Source organism: Cheilinus undulatus, linkage group 13 (assembly GCF_018320785.1).
Source record: "Cheilinus undulatus linkage group 13, ASM1832078v1, whole genome shotgun sequence".
Taxonomy (NCBI): Eukaryota; Metazoa; Chordata; class Actinopteri; order Labriformes; family Labridae; genus Cheilinus; species Cheilinus undulatus.
In genome coordinates, this window is record NC_054877.1 from 34,436,728 (window position 1) to 34,453,011 (window position 16,284).

Sequence of the window (16,284 nt, forward strand, 5' to 3'; positions counted from 1 at the left end):
TTTTACTAGGAAGATAGCCTTTAATATAAACTTATAGTAATATAAACTCAAAGTAATTTTATTACGACCTACTTCCTGTACAGTACTGAGATCCTTTGTTGATGTAATACATTAGCACATGGCTAATTTAGGCAGTGAATATCCATGTGATCAATAAAGATGACATCTAATGAAGCTCACCAGAAAAAGTCCCCACATTTTAGTCTTAACACAAAGTCCAAGCATTCATTCTCTTGCCTGAATCTGGTAAGAAACCATGGTATTATGTTCTAGGCACCCTGCCAAACCTGGGATCCCTGCTTTCTATAGCCGAGAGGCAGAAAAGAAACAAATGCGTTCTAATCATAGATTTTGAATGTCAGGTGAAAACTAAATTACACAGTCTAGTTTTAGTCATCCTGACGAAAACTTAACTTACTTTCAAATATCAAATATCTTTTTTTGGCTAGTCGTTCTCATAGAAAAAAAAGGCTGCTGGTGAAAATTTTTAGTCATACTTTTAGTCAACAAAATTATCACTGGTTTAGAGCACCATCTTAATTCCCTGAGGCCGAGGGTTCATGCTCAGGGTGTCCTGACTAATCAGCAGCAGCAGTGTGGGAAGATGAGAAGAGGACTGTACTGAACTACCCACAGTGGATGCTTTTGTCTTTTTTTGGGACTACTTCAAATAAACCACAATGGTTGGATATACTGTTTAAACGGAGGTTACAGTTGAGATCATCAGTTTATGTGGACTAATATGGGACAATTCATCCTAACAATTTTCATTTGAAATGCGTAGTCTTAACGGAGTAAGTTAACGGAGCACTGGTTAGTTATTTGTTGGGATGAATTGGTGTTTTCAGCAACAAGCAACTAACTGAGCTAATGTGAAGCTAAGTGCCGTTGTTTGTGTTAAACTTAGGTTTATTGTGTAACTGACTGCACGTGTGTAAGGAAAAGTAAAAGAATGTCTTTTCACAGGTATTTCCAAGGTCCAGTCAAGTGTAATATGTATAAATAAATAGGCTGTAATAACAGGGTAACAGTTACTCAGGTTTACTATTGGCTCAGTTTCTACAGTACCAATCTTGGGTCTGGTTCGGAAAGAAAAATGTGCCTCCAGTCCTGCTTTAGCACAGAAGCTGCATTACAGTGTTTCTGTTTTTGTATGTTTTATTGCTGTTAAATCCAGGTTATTGGTCCCATGACTATACAAAGCAAAGTTCTGGTTGTTCTAAATGGCCAGAATTCTTGAGGACTGCTCGTCATTTTGGCCAGAGACAAAAAAGTGTACCGGAAACTCTAGATTGAAGTCTCTGTCACTGTTTAGCATTGTAGTTGCATTGATGCTCCCTTTATGTAGGTAAACTGAACATTTAGACAATCAATGATTATGAAAACCTACTAGGAGGTAGGTGTACTATTTAAATTATAAATTAAGCCTTTATTAAAACTATCTTAGCTGATGCAACACCTTAAATGGTTGCAGAGAGTGAACTCCATCCCAAGTTAGGACTTTTGTTTAAACTAGGAAATGTTTGAACTTGTGCATAGCTAGTATAACCCATAGCAGTGATTCTTTTTTTAAATTTTTATTACTGCCAGTGAAATAAGTCAAACATTTTTTTTCCTCTACTTCATTTCTGATGCTAAGGTAAGCAAACCAGCTGCTGTCTGTAGCAACATAAATATCATACACACTTAAATTCCTTCAAATTTTTTTGACGAAAGCAAATAACAGTAATCAAGTTGGTATTATGTATTCAAGATAATCCATCCAGACCCATGTGGTTATAAAAAAAAAACACACTTTGCAGACACAAACCAGTGGATATATGCCTCTGCAGGACATATTTCATTTCACCCATTCCATTGTGCTGTAAATTCTGGATTATCTCTTATTTCTAAAGCTGCTGCATCTGCAATGCTAAGACTACCAGGCTGAAGGTTCAGTTGTGGCCTCGCCTCGCTCATTGAACACACAAGAGCGTGACCTTCTGCGAAACATGGTGGCCCCTGGCCCTTTCTTCCTGGTCAGACGCAGATAAATGTCAGAGTGGAGAAACCTCGGGTAGGAGTCCTTTTTCATCAGGCTGTACACTTTCATCTGGGCTGCTTCAAAACAGCTCTTTGTTGGCTGTGCTATATCCTTCTGGATGGCCGTCTTGGTGTTGTAGTCAATGTTGACCTGAGAAAAAGGAAACAAGACAAAGAATTACTGATAAAGTAGATGCATGGGCATAACAGCTACGAACAATGATGTGATTCACCTAGGGATTGAGTGGCTAATGTGCCTACTAAACCTGCACAAGTGAGATGGAAAGGCACTGTCTCAGCCAGAAAGCAATCTCAAAGGGAAAATGTTTGGTTTTGAGTGAGCCATTACGTAGTCTTGGGGAAAAATTGTCCTTTTTCAAGCAAATCAGCCAAAAAAGCCCCCAATTCTCATACAGATTTGGCAATAGACACATAAAACTAGAGTGAAAAAACTCTCGAGTTGGTGGTAAGTGCATAACACTTTATGAGAGTTACATTCTTCATTCTTCATTCTTAATTCAATGTATAAATGTAGTTCAGTTCTGTTATACTATAGCAACATTCAAGCTAACCGCTACACTGGTGGCAGCTATTGGCTCGTAGTAGAACAAAACCCAATCGTAGCTACTTCCTGGTTTGCCTCAAACACTACTGATTGGTCAGAATGGCTTTTGGTTCTGCACAAACAATGTGGATGGGAGCTTTTCAACATGGAACATGGACAGTTGGACATTTCCCTGATGACGGATATGGCATCTGGCCAATCCATCTTCTTTTTAAAGTTTTTGTTTGTTTGTTTGTTTGTTTGTTTGTTTTTTGCAGCAGGCTCAAAAATAAACTTTGGCATTTTTCTCCTTCCTCCTGGATAATGTCTTCAGTGCAGTATATATTGTTGATTACACTTTGAAACAGAGCATATTGTCAAAAAAATCAATGCACAATTGTGGACGTTAATCCACTCTTTTACCATGCCTTAGGCATTATGGAGATAATTCTATTTTGTCTTCATTTGAATGCATCAGTTCAAGTCGTGTTGCTTCAGTTTAGGACAAGACAAAGAGCATCAGATGTCATCTGAGAATGATTTTGTTCAAATGACATTATGAACAATATATTTGGGCTTTAGGAAAACAGACATGCAGACCAGGCGCCCTCCTTCATGCACTGGCCATTTTTACAGTAACTAATAACCAGAGATGGGAAACCAGAGCTCGAGTTCAATGATGATTGATGAGAAATGAGATTTTGTTTTAAGTTGCATTGGACTATAATGAGACCTGTGAGAGTTGAATTGTGTTCACATGAAAACCGTTGGGTTACCAGGCAGCATTTTAGCACGTATGTTCTCTCCTTTTTGACTGTTTTCCTGTGTGCAACCCCAGACCACTCAAGACCACTCTGACTACAAACAGATAACCAAAAAGCTCCCAATAGTAAATCTTGTTTGTAGAGATTATAACAGAATAACAGAAACTAGATACACTGAGCCTCATTCACCTTTACCTTCTTAAGATTTTCTTTAAATTGTTCACAAGGAAGATAGGAGAATCTTATTTTACCTTATTATTAATTCATGTTGTGTTCTCAAACTGCTGGATTGTTTGCACCTGCGTTCTTAAACTGATGAATGCCATGTGCTTTTAAGTTGAAAGCTTGTGCACATTTTTGCTAATGTGCAGAGAGAAACTCCCCTTTTTGTGCATATAAGGCCATGAGATTGTAGGGCAGTATGCAAACACAGGAGTGAGAGGAGAAGAAGCAAGAGGTTATTATTGTTCAGATTAAAGTATAGGTACAAACAAAACATGATTGAACTCCAAGCATAAAGGCCCTAGATCAGGGGAGTCAAATCCAGACTGTGGTACAGCGGTATGAGGTCTGCAGATTTCTTTCAGGATAAAACTGTAAATTTAACCTCGATGATTTAAAATATCATTGTTAAGTCATAAAATTTTTAAAAGTAAAGAGTAAAAATGATTAGAAATTCAGGAATGAGGGAAAGAAATTGATTTGTGATTTCATGTATTTTTGATTTTGCATGTCAGATTATGAATTAAATTTACGTTTTTAATTTTTTTTATTAATATCTTCACCTTTTGAATTCATAATTTTGACTTTTATCATCTATTTTGACCTTTTGGATTTTCTGTTTCAAACTCATATTTTAAACTTTTTAATCTTTGTTTCCAATTTCATGTCGTGTTTTGACCTTCCAAATCCTAACTGACTTGCAATCCTCTATTTTTACTTTTAAGACTAAATATTTCATATTTTCCCTAATATTTTGACCTTTAGAAGTCAAGATTTTGACTTTCTATGTCATATATCTACCTTATAAAAATATCATTTTGACTCTAAATTTTGTATTTTGACCTTTGAACTTATAAATTGACTTTTAATCTCAGATTCTGAGCTTTTAAATTTATCATTTTTAATTTTTTAATCTTTTCCCCATGATTTATTACTGGTGAAAATGAGATTGACAGTTTTTGGTTAAATGTTGACCCTGTTAGGCTCTCAGGATAGAGTTTAATTTAGAATCCGGCCCCTGCTGTGACTGAGTTTGACACCCTTGCCCTAGATAGTTTTGAAGTAGATGTAGTGCTGCTCTAACTGAAACTGAAAAAACTGATTTATTTATGTATGAACTGTGGGCCCTAGTATAGCTCAGTTGGTAGAGCAGGGGCTGACTTATAGAGGCTACAGTCTTCAATGCACTGGTCACTGCAGCACTGCATATCTAGAATTACACTTATGATATTTATTCATATGATTTATAAAGTGAAATTGCCAAATGGATGAAAATGCAATTTAGTAAAATCTATTCTAAGATGTATCATTTTACCATAATATCACCTCTGCTTTAGATTGACCTTAGATTTAATCCTTAGTTAAGAACAAATCACAGATACTAAAACTTTGATGAATGTCAGAATTTTTTAAACATACAGTCGAATGATATGTTCTTTTTTTCGGGGCTGATACGGATACTGATTATTGCCAGCTCACGAGACCGATAACCCACATTTGGCAATAATGTACATTTATTATGAAGTACATAATTAACTTAAAATGGAAAACTAAAATTACACAATAAAAAAAAATGAAAAGAAAAATTTTACCCTAGCTCTATCAGCATGAGAGATGGCACAGAGCAACACAGGAGAAGCAGGGAAACAGGAGGTGATGCCATATGCACTGTTTAAGTTGCACCCAGGATTAAGTGTTGATTGGCTAGTGCTCATGTGACATCTAACCAATCAGAATGCATTGTATGTAAGTCATTTGGTGAGACTGTGTGAAAATTAAGCCAGGGGGAAGACACACTTTGCAGTGGAACCAAAGTAGTGCACTTTTTGATAAATTAAGTTTTTTGATTATCTGTAAAATGAAATGCAAAATTGGCCTTAGTAATCGTTAACACCAATAACTGGTCTACCCCTATTTTAACACTGCATTAGTTGGTTAAAAGAACACAGCAGTTTTTGCACATCAGATGAGCACAAGAATAAAGGGGAAACCCCAACTGTGATAGCCATGTGGCTTCAAATGTGGGGACTACTTCAGAGTGTTAAGACACTTTTGCTGCTTTTTATGTAGAGAAATTCGTCTCTGCAAACAGCTAAAGCTCTTTTTTCCTCAAGGACACTGGAAACAACCAAACAGGCTTTGATTTATACTAAAAGTGGACCAGAGCTGAAATTTGTGTTATTTATGAGCCTATAGGGCTGGGTCTTTAAAAAGAGAGATTACAATGAAACATCCACATGTTTGGATATTATCTCAGATATGGATGTTCATTTTCTGGTTGCTGCTCTCTAAAAAAGTTGTTTGTCTTGAACAGGGCAGATGTTTAAGAACTATCCTTTAAAGTATATCTCCTCTGGAGACCAATAGTTGCAGTGTATAGGCCTCTTCACCTCAATAAAAATGGGTACTACTGACACGGCTCTGAAGCAATCATCAGTTTGATTTGCTATGTGTGAGGTTACATTCATTTACATTTGGAGCAGCATGCTTCAAAAGAATCTTCAACACATACGTTCCAGAGAGACTGATAGTGTGTGGGTGATGCTCTCTGCAGCTCTGCAGAGAAATGTCAAAACCTCAGCCCAGACACCAATCTCTCAACGGTCAGATGTGCTTCAGGCAGGAAACTCGGTGAATGGTGGTCACATCACCATCGCAAAGGGGATGGAAACATTACAAGCCGCTTCTGTCTCCCACAGACATAACCCCACATACTTTGCAGTGTTGCATTTAGCAGAAATACATGCATGACCTCCGCACGGCTGCTCCTAATAGTTAACAAAGGTCATCGTGCTGCAGGCTCATGACTACACAGAGCTTTACAGTTCGCCCACTCCTGGTTTCACTACAGTGACCTAAATATTCGAAACCTGCAGCAGTTTGTGACAAATAAGAGAAAGAAAACATAGAAATGCAAGCATTGTTTAAGCCTTGCAGCTTTTCTCTACAGCCTATTTACATCTGTTCACTTTCTGATAAATAAACATGCCAGGCCTTACCTCTTTAGGGGCGTCCGAATCAATAAAAACTGTATAGATATATTTGGCTTTGGACAGCAGCTTCGTCTCAGAATCTATGCTCTTGTATTCTTCACAGGCCAACCAGAACTCGATGTTTTCCTCGCTGAACTCTGTCCTGAGGAACTGAGAAAAAATTTCGACCCCATCTGATGCAGAGAAACAGGCACAGTTCGTTCCCTTAGTGGCACAATAAAAGAAAACTGAACAATCTGTATTTTCTGTGTCCACTTTTGAGTGCAGCATAAAGCAGAATAAGACCTTTCATGACTTCCTCCTTTAATAGTCAACAAAATGTTCCAACTGCATTAACATTTTAATTAGGCACAAACTTTTAATAGCTTAAAAATGCTTAAATACAAGCGCTATCTTCATTATAGGCTATATTAAACATTCCCAAATGAGCACACAAAGTGTACAGTGTTTCACCGTGCCACCAAAGTGCAACTTGTGTCATCATGGGGAAGTTGCAGTTTCTGTACACTTATGTGTGCTGACGAACATTAAAAGCTGTAGTGAAACTCTCAACTTCTCTCCATTAACTATTTATCCCCTCTGGCACCCCTTTCCAGTTTGCTATTCAAATGAAGCGGCTTGTTTGACAGCAAAAGAAAAACTATTTGACAGCAAATCAACATATTTTTGCAAAGTTTTGGGGCATTAAACTGACCGGAGTGCTTCAGCAGTTCTTCAAAGGAGTCGCTCCATTGCAGAGCTGCCTCTGGTGAGATGCTGCAGAAAAAAAAAATCAGAGATGCGGTCAGGTCTTTCCTAATGATGCAGCAGAAAAAAAGTTTATGGAGCATCATGAGATGTTGTGCTTCTAGACGTGTGCACTGAGACATGGAGAGAGCTGCAAACCAGAGGTCAATAATGAATATGAACAGTCAAAAACAACATTGCCAAGTTGGTGAAATGAATGGACTTTGCCTCACTTGCTGGGTGTCGTGTTGGTCTTTTTATTGGGACTGACGTTTTCGTGAGAGCCCGACTTGGTGAGAAAAAGGCTTAGTCGGCTCTTCCTCTCCTTCTCTTTCTGTCTGCAAACACAGGAGAAAATACATCGAGTTCACAAACTGTCTGTGGCACTAAATCAGCAACTTATCAGGGAATTGTAACTCACAGACATGTCTCTGAAGTGGCGTACATGAAAAGTTACACAACATTTTTGTGATACAAGATAAATCAGAAGGAAAGTAGCACAGGGACGTGTTTTCACATAAAATTGTGGTGAGTCATCATGGGGGACAGCTTTTAAAAGTCTACAGTCTTACATTGTGACATCTGTGGATCCTCTCAGGTACCATTTAAAACAGTATCATTTCAAAGCATTACACCTCTACTGTAATGGTGTTTCTCTGAAGCATAAACGTCTCTCTATACAGAGGGAAACTGTTGCTAAATATCTTAAGTCATAACAATAGGTACACTCAGACAACTCTTCTTGACATTATCCAACATTTTCAGAAGCATAAATCGAACTGACTACTTTGCAAAAATCAAACCAATGTTTAAAAATAACCGAGGCTCAAGCACTAACCTGCTAGTGTCGTCCTTCATCTTTGAAGCCTTTAAGTCTTCTGTACAGAGCATTTTGAAATATGCTTCCTCCTTTGGGGCCATGTAGTTGAATTGAGGAAATAGAAAAAGCAGCGTCTCCATGCTGTTCTGTCTGTCTCCGGCGTGCAAAGCGGCAGGCCACAAATAGCTCTGTGACAGACTTTTAACCCATTACACGATGAGCCACCTCGTCTTTTATAAACCCAGCACGCATTTCATTTCCCATACCTTTTTGTCTGCTTCCTGTAATGGTGCAACCTCTTGTTGATAGCACCTCAGAAAACCCCCTCTGGGTTCAACATCCTGTCAACTGTTTTGTAAGAAAATTAGAACAAAAAGCTTTACGCTCACTCACTGGTTTGGTTCTGCCCAGATATAAGGGCTCATTTATAGCCAGCTCTGGCTTATTTTACTGAAATAGTATTATCATACACGGTAACTGCATTAGATTTTATGACAGTTGAAGATTCATTGCTGTTGTGGCACACTATTTACCATATTCAAACTTGTTTAACTGAAATCAATCTTCTTTATCATGATCATGGGGAATACAGTGCCTTTAAAAAGTAGTCACCCCCTTGACTATTTTAGTGATTTGTAAATCAATCATGGTCAATTTGATTTGGCTTTTTGACAAAAAATACGAAAATGCCCTTTTTGATGTCAAAGTGAAAGCAAAATTCTTCAAAGTAATGTCAATTAACTCCAAATAGCTACGTAATGTAAAATAAGTGACACTATAATTTCACACCATTCTTCTTTACAAAACTGCTCAAGCTCTGTCAGGTTACACAGGGATCAGGCGTGAACAGCCCGTATGAAGTTCAGCCACAAATTCTCAATTGGAATGAGGTCTGGCCTTTGACTCAGCCACTCCAGAACATTGCTGTCTTTAAACCATTTCTGTTTAGTTTTCGCTGTGTGCTTCTGGTCATTGCCTTGCAAGAAACTAAATATTCTCCCAAGCCGTAGTTCTCTTGCAGACTGAATCAGATTGTCCCCCAGGATTTTCCTATATTTTGCCGCATTCGATTTTGCCCTCTACCTTTACGAGCCGTCCAGGGCTGGCTGCTAAGAAGCATTTCCCCAGCATGATGCTGCCACCATTGTGCTTCACAGTGTGGATGGTGATGTGCATTGTTTGGTCAAACATTGCATCTTGTGTGATGGCTTAAAAGCACCAGTTTGGTCTCATCAGACCAATAAACTTTCTTCCACTTGACCATGGAGTCTCTCACATGCCTTTTGGTGAACTCTGATCAAGATTTAACCTGAGTTTCTTCCATGATGGCTTTCTCTTTGCCTCTCTCCCAAAAAGTTTTGACTGATGAAGAACACTAGCAACAGTTGTTGTATGCAAAGTCTCTCTCATCTCAGCTGCTGAAGCTTGTAACTCCTTCAGAGTAGTCATAGGTGTCTTGATGGCCTCTCACTAGTCTCCTTGTTACACTGTCTCTCAGTTAGTAAGGACAGTCAGACAGTTTTACACATGTGCTATATTCCCTCCATTTCTTGATGATGGATTAAACTGATTTTTTGGTATCCATCCCCTGACTTATACTTTTAAAAAACATTTTCCCTGAGTTGCTTGGGGTGTTCTTTTGACTTCACGGTGTAATGGTAGCCAGGAATATGGATCAACCAGTGACTGGACCTTCTAGACACAAGCATCTTTGTACTACAACCACTTGTGACACATTCACCACGTTCAGGTGATCTCCATTTCATGAATTGTGAAACTACTTGCACCAGTTGACTGGACCTCGGTTCAATTAGGACAGTCACCTCACAGGGGATGAATATTTATGCATTTATGTCACCTTACATGTCTTTTGTTCAGTTGACATTACTTTGTAGAAATATGTCTTCACTTTGACGTTAAAGAGTTTTTTCTTTCTTTTTTTTTTCAGAAAGCCAAAACAGATTGACCATGATTGATTTATAAAATCAGTCAGAGCGAAACAACCAAGGGGGATGAATACTTCTTAAAAAGCATCTTGTTTGTGAAATGAACCCTTGTGGGGGCCAAACAACTGTACCAAGACTACATGGAAACCATCATCGATCCAAACCAAACAGGAAGCATTTTACTTTTTTTTAATGAGGTCAATAATGAATAGGGTAAGGTCCACTTTCTTGATAAAGACAAGATCCTCACTCCACTAGGCTGGCTATAGGCCTGAAATGTGCCTTTTTCTATGATTCTACGCCACCAACAAGGCTACATACTGTGGAAATGAAAAGAGTCAAATGTAATAAATAATAAAAGTTGTGTGCACAGAGTGTGGGGACTTTTCTTCCAGGACATCAGAGCTTTAATGAAGAAAGACAAGCCGACTGTGACACAGCAGAAAGCAGAGGGAAAAGGTGCGGTAGAGAGGAGATAAAGACAAATGTGATGTCTCTGTTTGAGAGTGACAAACTGTCGATAAAGATAGAAATTCTTGACAATCTTTCTTTAGATCTGACATCAAATAAAGAAATAAAGCACTCAGAGGAAAAGCAGCAGGCTTCTCAAACTGGACAAGACAGAGAATAACTTCGTCTAAGATCAGCGTTACATTAAGTCCTCCTTGCACACACGTCTTTGTCCTCTAAGCCAAGAGTTCATTAAGAGGGACAGAGCAATAGAGCTCAACAGTGTGGTTCTGGATGTAAAATTCCCATTAATTTTTTCCATAGTAGATTTGATTATCAGCAATATTGTTAGACATACCCAAGTTAGACTTAGCAGGAGCTACTAGAGTATGAAACAATTTTATATGCTCCATTAGAAGATAAAAGCTCATAATATATCAGCCTGATTTTAAGAAAAACAGTTTGTGATCTCAGACAGAAATACTACAACACCAAGAACGCTTGCGTGCCACAGCGACCTCTCTGATTGGTGGGGTCTCTAGTGAACAGGGAAATGTCTCCCGGTGCCCATGGACAAAGACTGTCGACTGTTGATGACAACAGCAGAAACTACCATATATTATAACAGTGTCATTCAAAATATACACTATAAAGGTAAGCATTGGTAAAAGGTACCAATATGGTTTTAAACCCCCCAAAACTATCCTAAACAACACACAAAATGAATCGCAATGGATTCCTTCAGCCCCATAAAGAAATACATACACAGTCTTCCTTTGCTTTTTTAAAATCAGTTTTCAAGTGCTGTTTTTGTGCAGAATTGAATGTTTTATAGCCATGAGTATTCAGGTAGCTGGTTAGCTGAAGCTAGGTGGCGATCCATTGCATCCATTACTTTTGCTTCTTAGCCTACTTTTAGCTGGTTATTTCAGCTATTTTTACTACAGTTAGCTAACAGTTTTAACAGTGCATTTATTGCCAATACTTTATTTCAAGCCACAGTTTTTCTGCATACTCTCCATTTTGGCTAGTTTAGCTAATGCTATAACATCTTTTTTGAGCCATCTTAGGTTGCTTTTTCATTGATTTATTTTTTTAGTACTAGCCAACCATTTAAATCCCATACATCCATCTTACAATTGCAGATTTTTTTTCCTGCTGCTCTTAAGAGAGAAAAAACAAGTATGGATACTTAAAAAAAAGCCAAAAAATGTGCTGACAGTTTGTTAGTTAAGATGGTGGTTATCTTCTGGGCCTAACTAGCTTACTTCGACAAATGTGGGCCTAGTTATTTCAGTGATTTGGCTAGGTCTGTTTTGGTCTAACAATTTAGCCTTAGCTAACAAGTTAACATGTTTATGTCACATTTTACACTACAATTCATTTTTCGTTTGAAGTCTTGCAATCTCAACTGTTCATCTACAAATGTGGGCCAGTATTAATCATACAGTAGCTATGCACTTCTGGAATAAGGTTGAACAAAAACAGGAAACAGTAGTTTCAAGTAAGTTTTTAATAGTCACACACTGAGGCACAGTCTTCTGTGTAATGCTACAAACACTGCTGAAGCTAGGTAGCAGGCTAACAGTCTAACAGGCTAATTATCCTGCATCCATTACTTCTCTTCCCAAGCCTTCTTTTAGCTTCTGTAGTTATTTCAGCTACTATTTGGCTAGTTCTACTTTTGCCTAGCAATTTAGCCTTAGCTAACAAGTTAACATGTTTATTTCACATTTTACACTACAATTAATTTTCCTGTTGAAGTTAGCTAACAATTTCAACTGTTCATATAGTGCCTCCCCATTACTTTAAACTAATTCTGGTTTCTGTCTAGTTTGGCTAGTTTTGGCTAATTATATGAGACATTTTAGGTTGCTAATTCATTGACTTGTTTACCATTAGCTTACGAACCAACCATTTGAGACTCCTACATTAATTTTATAACTGTTTTAGGCTTTAATTACTCGTATTTAATGCGATACTGTAGGTTTTGTTCCACAACTGCAGCATAAAAGGAAGTCTTGGACTCATTTGACTCAAGGCTAAATGTGTTTCTTGTCCTTCCATCAAAGATAACACACATTGATTTACAAGACAAATTGTATGTGTTAAATGCATGTACCCAACTACAGCTTAGTGAGCCGATTAACTGAGGCTGCAGTGGCCTTTCCCTTCAGGTGAACATCCGACTGCTGAATCACAGAAAACACATTAAACAGCATCATTTAACTTCCCTGTATGAATTTGCCTCTTGTCAACATACCAGATGAGAGAACTACAATAATCAATACACAACCCCAGCCAAGGAGAATCTCCCTCCAGCTGGGCACGAAAGATTAGGATTGTGTGATGTGATTATTCTGAAATTGTATTCTCATGATATTGTTAAAAACTGAAGCAAAACCAGAGAGTTGTCTGAAAAGAAGGTCTAGCCGTTTTACAGAACTGTGCTATAAATATTTCTGCACACAGCAGTCCACTTCTATGAAGTCACATGATATCTTGTTTTGGTTACTTTCATTTTTGCACCCAGCACTGCACAACTGTCCTCACCTTTCATTCCTCTGTCATGGCAACAACAAAAAAAAGAGTCCATCTGTAGGTATCATAATATGCAAATAAGTCTTTATGAGTGTGTTTTGCATGTTGTTTGGAGAAAGGGGAAGTGAAAGAGTTGAAACTGCAAAGTGCTCACAGGGGCAAAGAGGGAAGGACGGGTGATGCTACTTCCCGTCTGAAAGCATCTGTTCGTGCTTGTCCAGTCTGCCAAGTTTGTCTTCTCATTTGTCATTAAAGCATACTTCACCACTACATTGTATTAGTATTAGAAGTAGCAGTAGCAGTTGCATGTATCAAAGTCTGATAAGTAAAAGGAAGTGCTTAGAATTACACACAGACAGGAAACCACCACACAGCCAAAGGAAAAACATATGTGGCTTGAAAATTATTGAAAATAATAATTTACTGTCTTCTGTTGTTATTGTTGTCAGTGCAGTGGATTACTGATTATTTCACAGTATTTAAAAAAAGGTAGGCCACCTGCACAGCTGGGAAAATAAAAATGAGAAAGCCCAGGTGGCCCCTTTAACTCACTTAAAAATGTCAATTTTTTGGGCAGAATTAAACATGCCAACAGCCTGGTTTGAAAAAACATTAGCTCATTTCTTTATCTGTACACATTTTTTATAAATCTGAAACTAATAATTTAGGGATATTTCAATAATTTTGAAGTTGGGTCACATAAGGTACAAAGTAATAGGTTGTTCCATCCTCTAGCCAGACGTAGAAAGACAAGACTCTTTAGGAGTCTTGTACTGAGCTAAGAGGCTCCTGAGCCCCTTTAACATCTAAAAAATATAATTTCATCACAAAAATGCTTTAATTGAAAAAATGATAGACTATCAACCAAATAAGCCTTGTGGGGTGAGTGGCCAAGTAATAATGTGCCACGAATGAGCCTGTTCCATGAAACAGCTCTTTAATGTGAGCCACGGTAGCTGAATGCCGTTTTCCTTTTCTTCTTCTTCTTCTTCTTTTTTTTTTTATTTAAAATGGTACCCTTCAGATGGAGGGTTTTTAAATTCCTGACTCCTTCCACTTCTCTGTGCGCCTTTTAGACCTATATTTGCCTGAACATTTCACACCTTCTTAATTATTAAGCTCCAAAAATTATCTGTCTTAAGAATTAAGAATGTTTTTATTTTTGTACTTTGAAAAATTGCAGTCAGCTCAAAACATGGACTTTTTTGGTAATATTACTGTATGCAGAAATTAGTCCTTGCCCCCCATTAGAGAGTCATCTGCAAAGAACCTACACTGTGAGAGCAATACGTAGAAGGTTGCTAAAAATGGGTTGTGTTAAATTTTGTCATTGCATTCAAATTATTTGACAATCATCCTTTAACCTGCATAGTTTTCCTAGAATTCTTTTGGGCATTAGCCACTTTTCCACCATGAGTGAAGTAACCCTCTCAGTTAGCGAAGTCCCACCTATGAGGACCAACGTCTACATGGCAAGGAGGATGTACTGCAAATTACAGTTTGTGAAAGACATAAGGTAAAACTTCAGTGGGTGTGAAACATGTAAATTATGTATTTTAACTTAAAGTCATACTCAAAGAATGTATTGCCTTTACTTAAAATCTTTTGCATAATCAGTTATGGCAAATATTTTGAGTTTTTTCAACTTGTTTAGTTTTACAGTAAATAATTAGCCACAACAGATATCAGTCTCCATGGCCCTCTTAAGGATAGAGAGATAGGGTACTGGCAGGAAGCGAGGCTATACATAATACAAATGGGTACAGTTGCTGTAATTTAGCCAAAATCAATGCTGAGTCAAATACTGAAAAAATGTAAGTTTTAGAGATTGCATGTTCTTCCAGTAGCCTCCTCCTACAGTTTAAAGACAAACTGTTGAGGCAAACATGTGAGTCAGAATAGCTCAGGTGTAAATGTAACTGGTTGTTTGTTTCGGTATGTCAGACCCAGTCCAGGGTGTACTCTGCCTCTTGCTCAGTGACAGCCTCCATGACCTTGAACAGGATAGGCGATGTAAGTAATGCATAGGAAATGTAAGGGTATGGATGTCCACGTCCATGTGGGTCCCATATTGGTTATAGGTCAGCTACAAATATGGGTCCCATGTGGGTTTTGTCTGTGGGTTTCATGGTGGCCTTACCTGTGATTGTCCATGTGGACTTCGAGTGGGATCAGCTTGGGGTGTGGATGGGGCCTATCTGGGTAATTTATATGAGACCCGTGTAGGCCCTGTTTCCAAAGATCCCGCATAGATATGGGACCCTTATGGAAACCCTGACTGGGATGTAATCAACTCCACCCTTCTGCAGTGGATTTTAGTGTATATGCTCTGATGCATTTCTAAATCCTGACTTCTTCCATCTCTCACAAAGAGGGTAGCAGAAAAAACCTAGATAATATCAGCATGACAAAATGGCTCTAATGCAGCTTACCTTTAAAGTTTCTGAAATCTTAGCAGAGTGAAGTGAATTTGCAAAAGTGGCTAATGTAAAACACATGGAAAATGAAATCTTGGCCTGGAAATCATTTTCTGATTAGCCTCTGGCTACCCTGGAAACCCCAAAAACCTCACTCATAGAATCCAGCAGTCCCCAAGACTGCCAGATGGACCAAATAGATAACACTTCAAATGATAAACTGTTCTCTGAAGTTTCTTGCAGCTATCCAAACTTTGTTGATGAAACTGAACATTCTTTGATGTTTGGCACCAAAATAATCTCTGTGAGAATTTATTAAATTAAGAACTTTACCTTGATAGCATTCATCAACAAACGGCCAAATGAGCTTAGATGTCATTTCCGAAGGGCTTGAAAAAGTACTGGTATGAGGAATGGAGTTTTAAGAGGATTTTCTCTATCTAGCAATGATGATGGTCAGCGGCCTGATGGCTGCTTTGTTATTTCAAAGTCTCTTCTTGGTGATTTGAAATCTCACTTTCTTTTCTCTCCCTCTATCGTTTAAGATTTAGTTAAGAGATAACCGAGGTCTAGAATGATGAGGCAGCTTCTGATAAAGTCAGACCTGGGTGCTAGAAATAAGCAAAGTGGAGGTAAATGGGGTGGATAAGGTTTAGAAGATTTCACCAAAGAAAGCAGAGAAGATAGAGGTAAAATGGAGTAAAATCTAGTTAGTTTGACAGGAAAAAGTGAGCACAGTCAGCTGGTTATGAAAAACGCTGAGCATCATTTGTGTTTTGCCGGCATTCAAATGAACAATATGCCTCAGTGGGATTTCTTTCATCTGAAAATGGGACACA

General features: G+C 38.1%; 1 protein-coding gene across 1 annotated transcript; it reads right to left on the minus strand.

The window, feature by feature from the left end:
* Positions 1-392: 392 nt before the first annotated feature.
* rgs18 (regulator of G protein signaling 18) lies at positions 393-8,341 on the minus strand. The gene is made up of 5 exons (XM_041804174.1): positions 8,110-8,341; positions 7,505-7,609; positions 7,240-7,301; positions 6,552-6,718; positions 393-2,173 (listed from the first exon to the last, which is right to left on the minus strand). The coding sequence occupies exons 1-5, from the start codon at positions 8,229-8,231 to the stop codon at positions 1,919-1,921; spliced, it is 711 nt and encodes a 236-aa protein (XP_041660108.1). The 5' UTR covers positions 8,232-8,341; the 3' UTR covers positions 393-1,918.
* Positions 8,342-16,284: the final 7,943 nt, after the last annotated feature.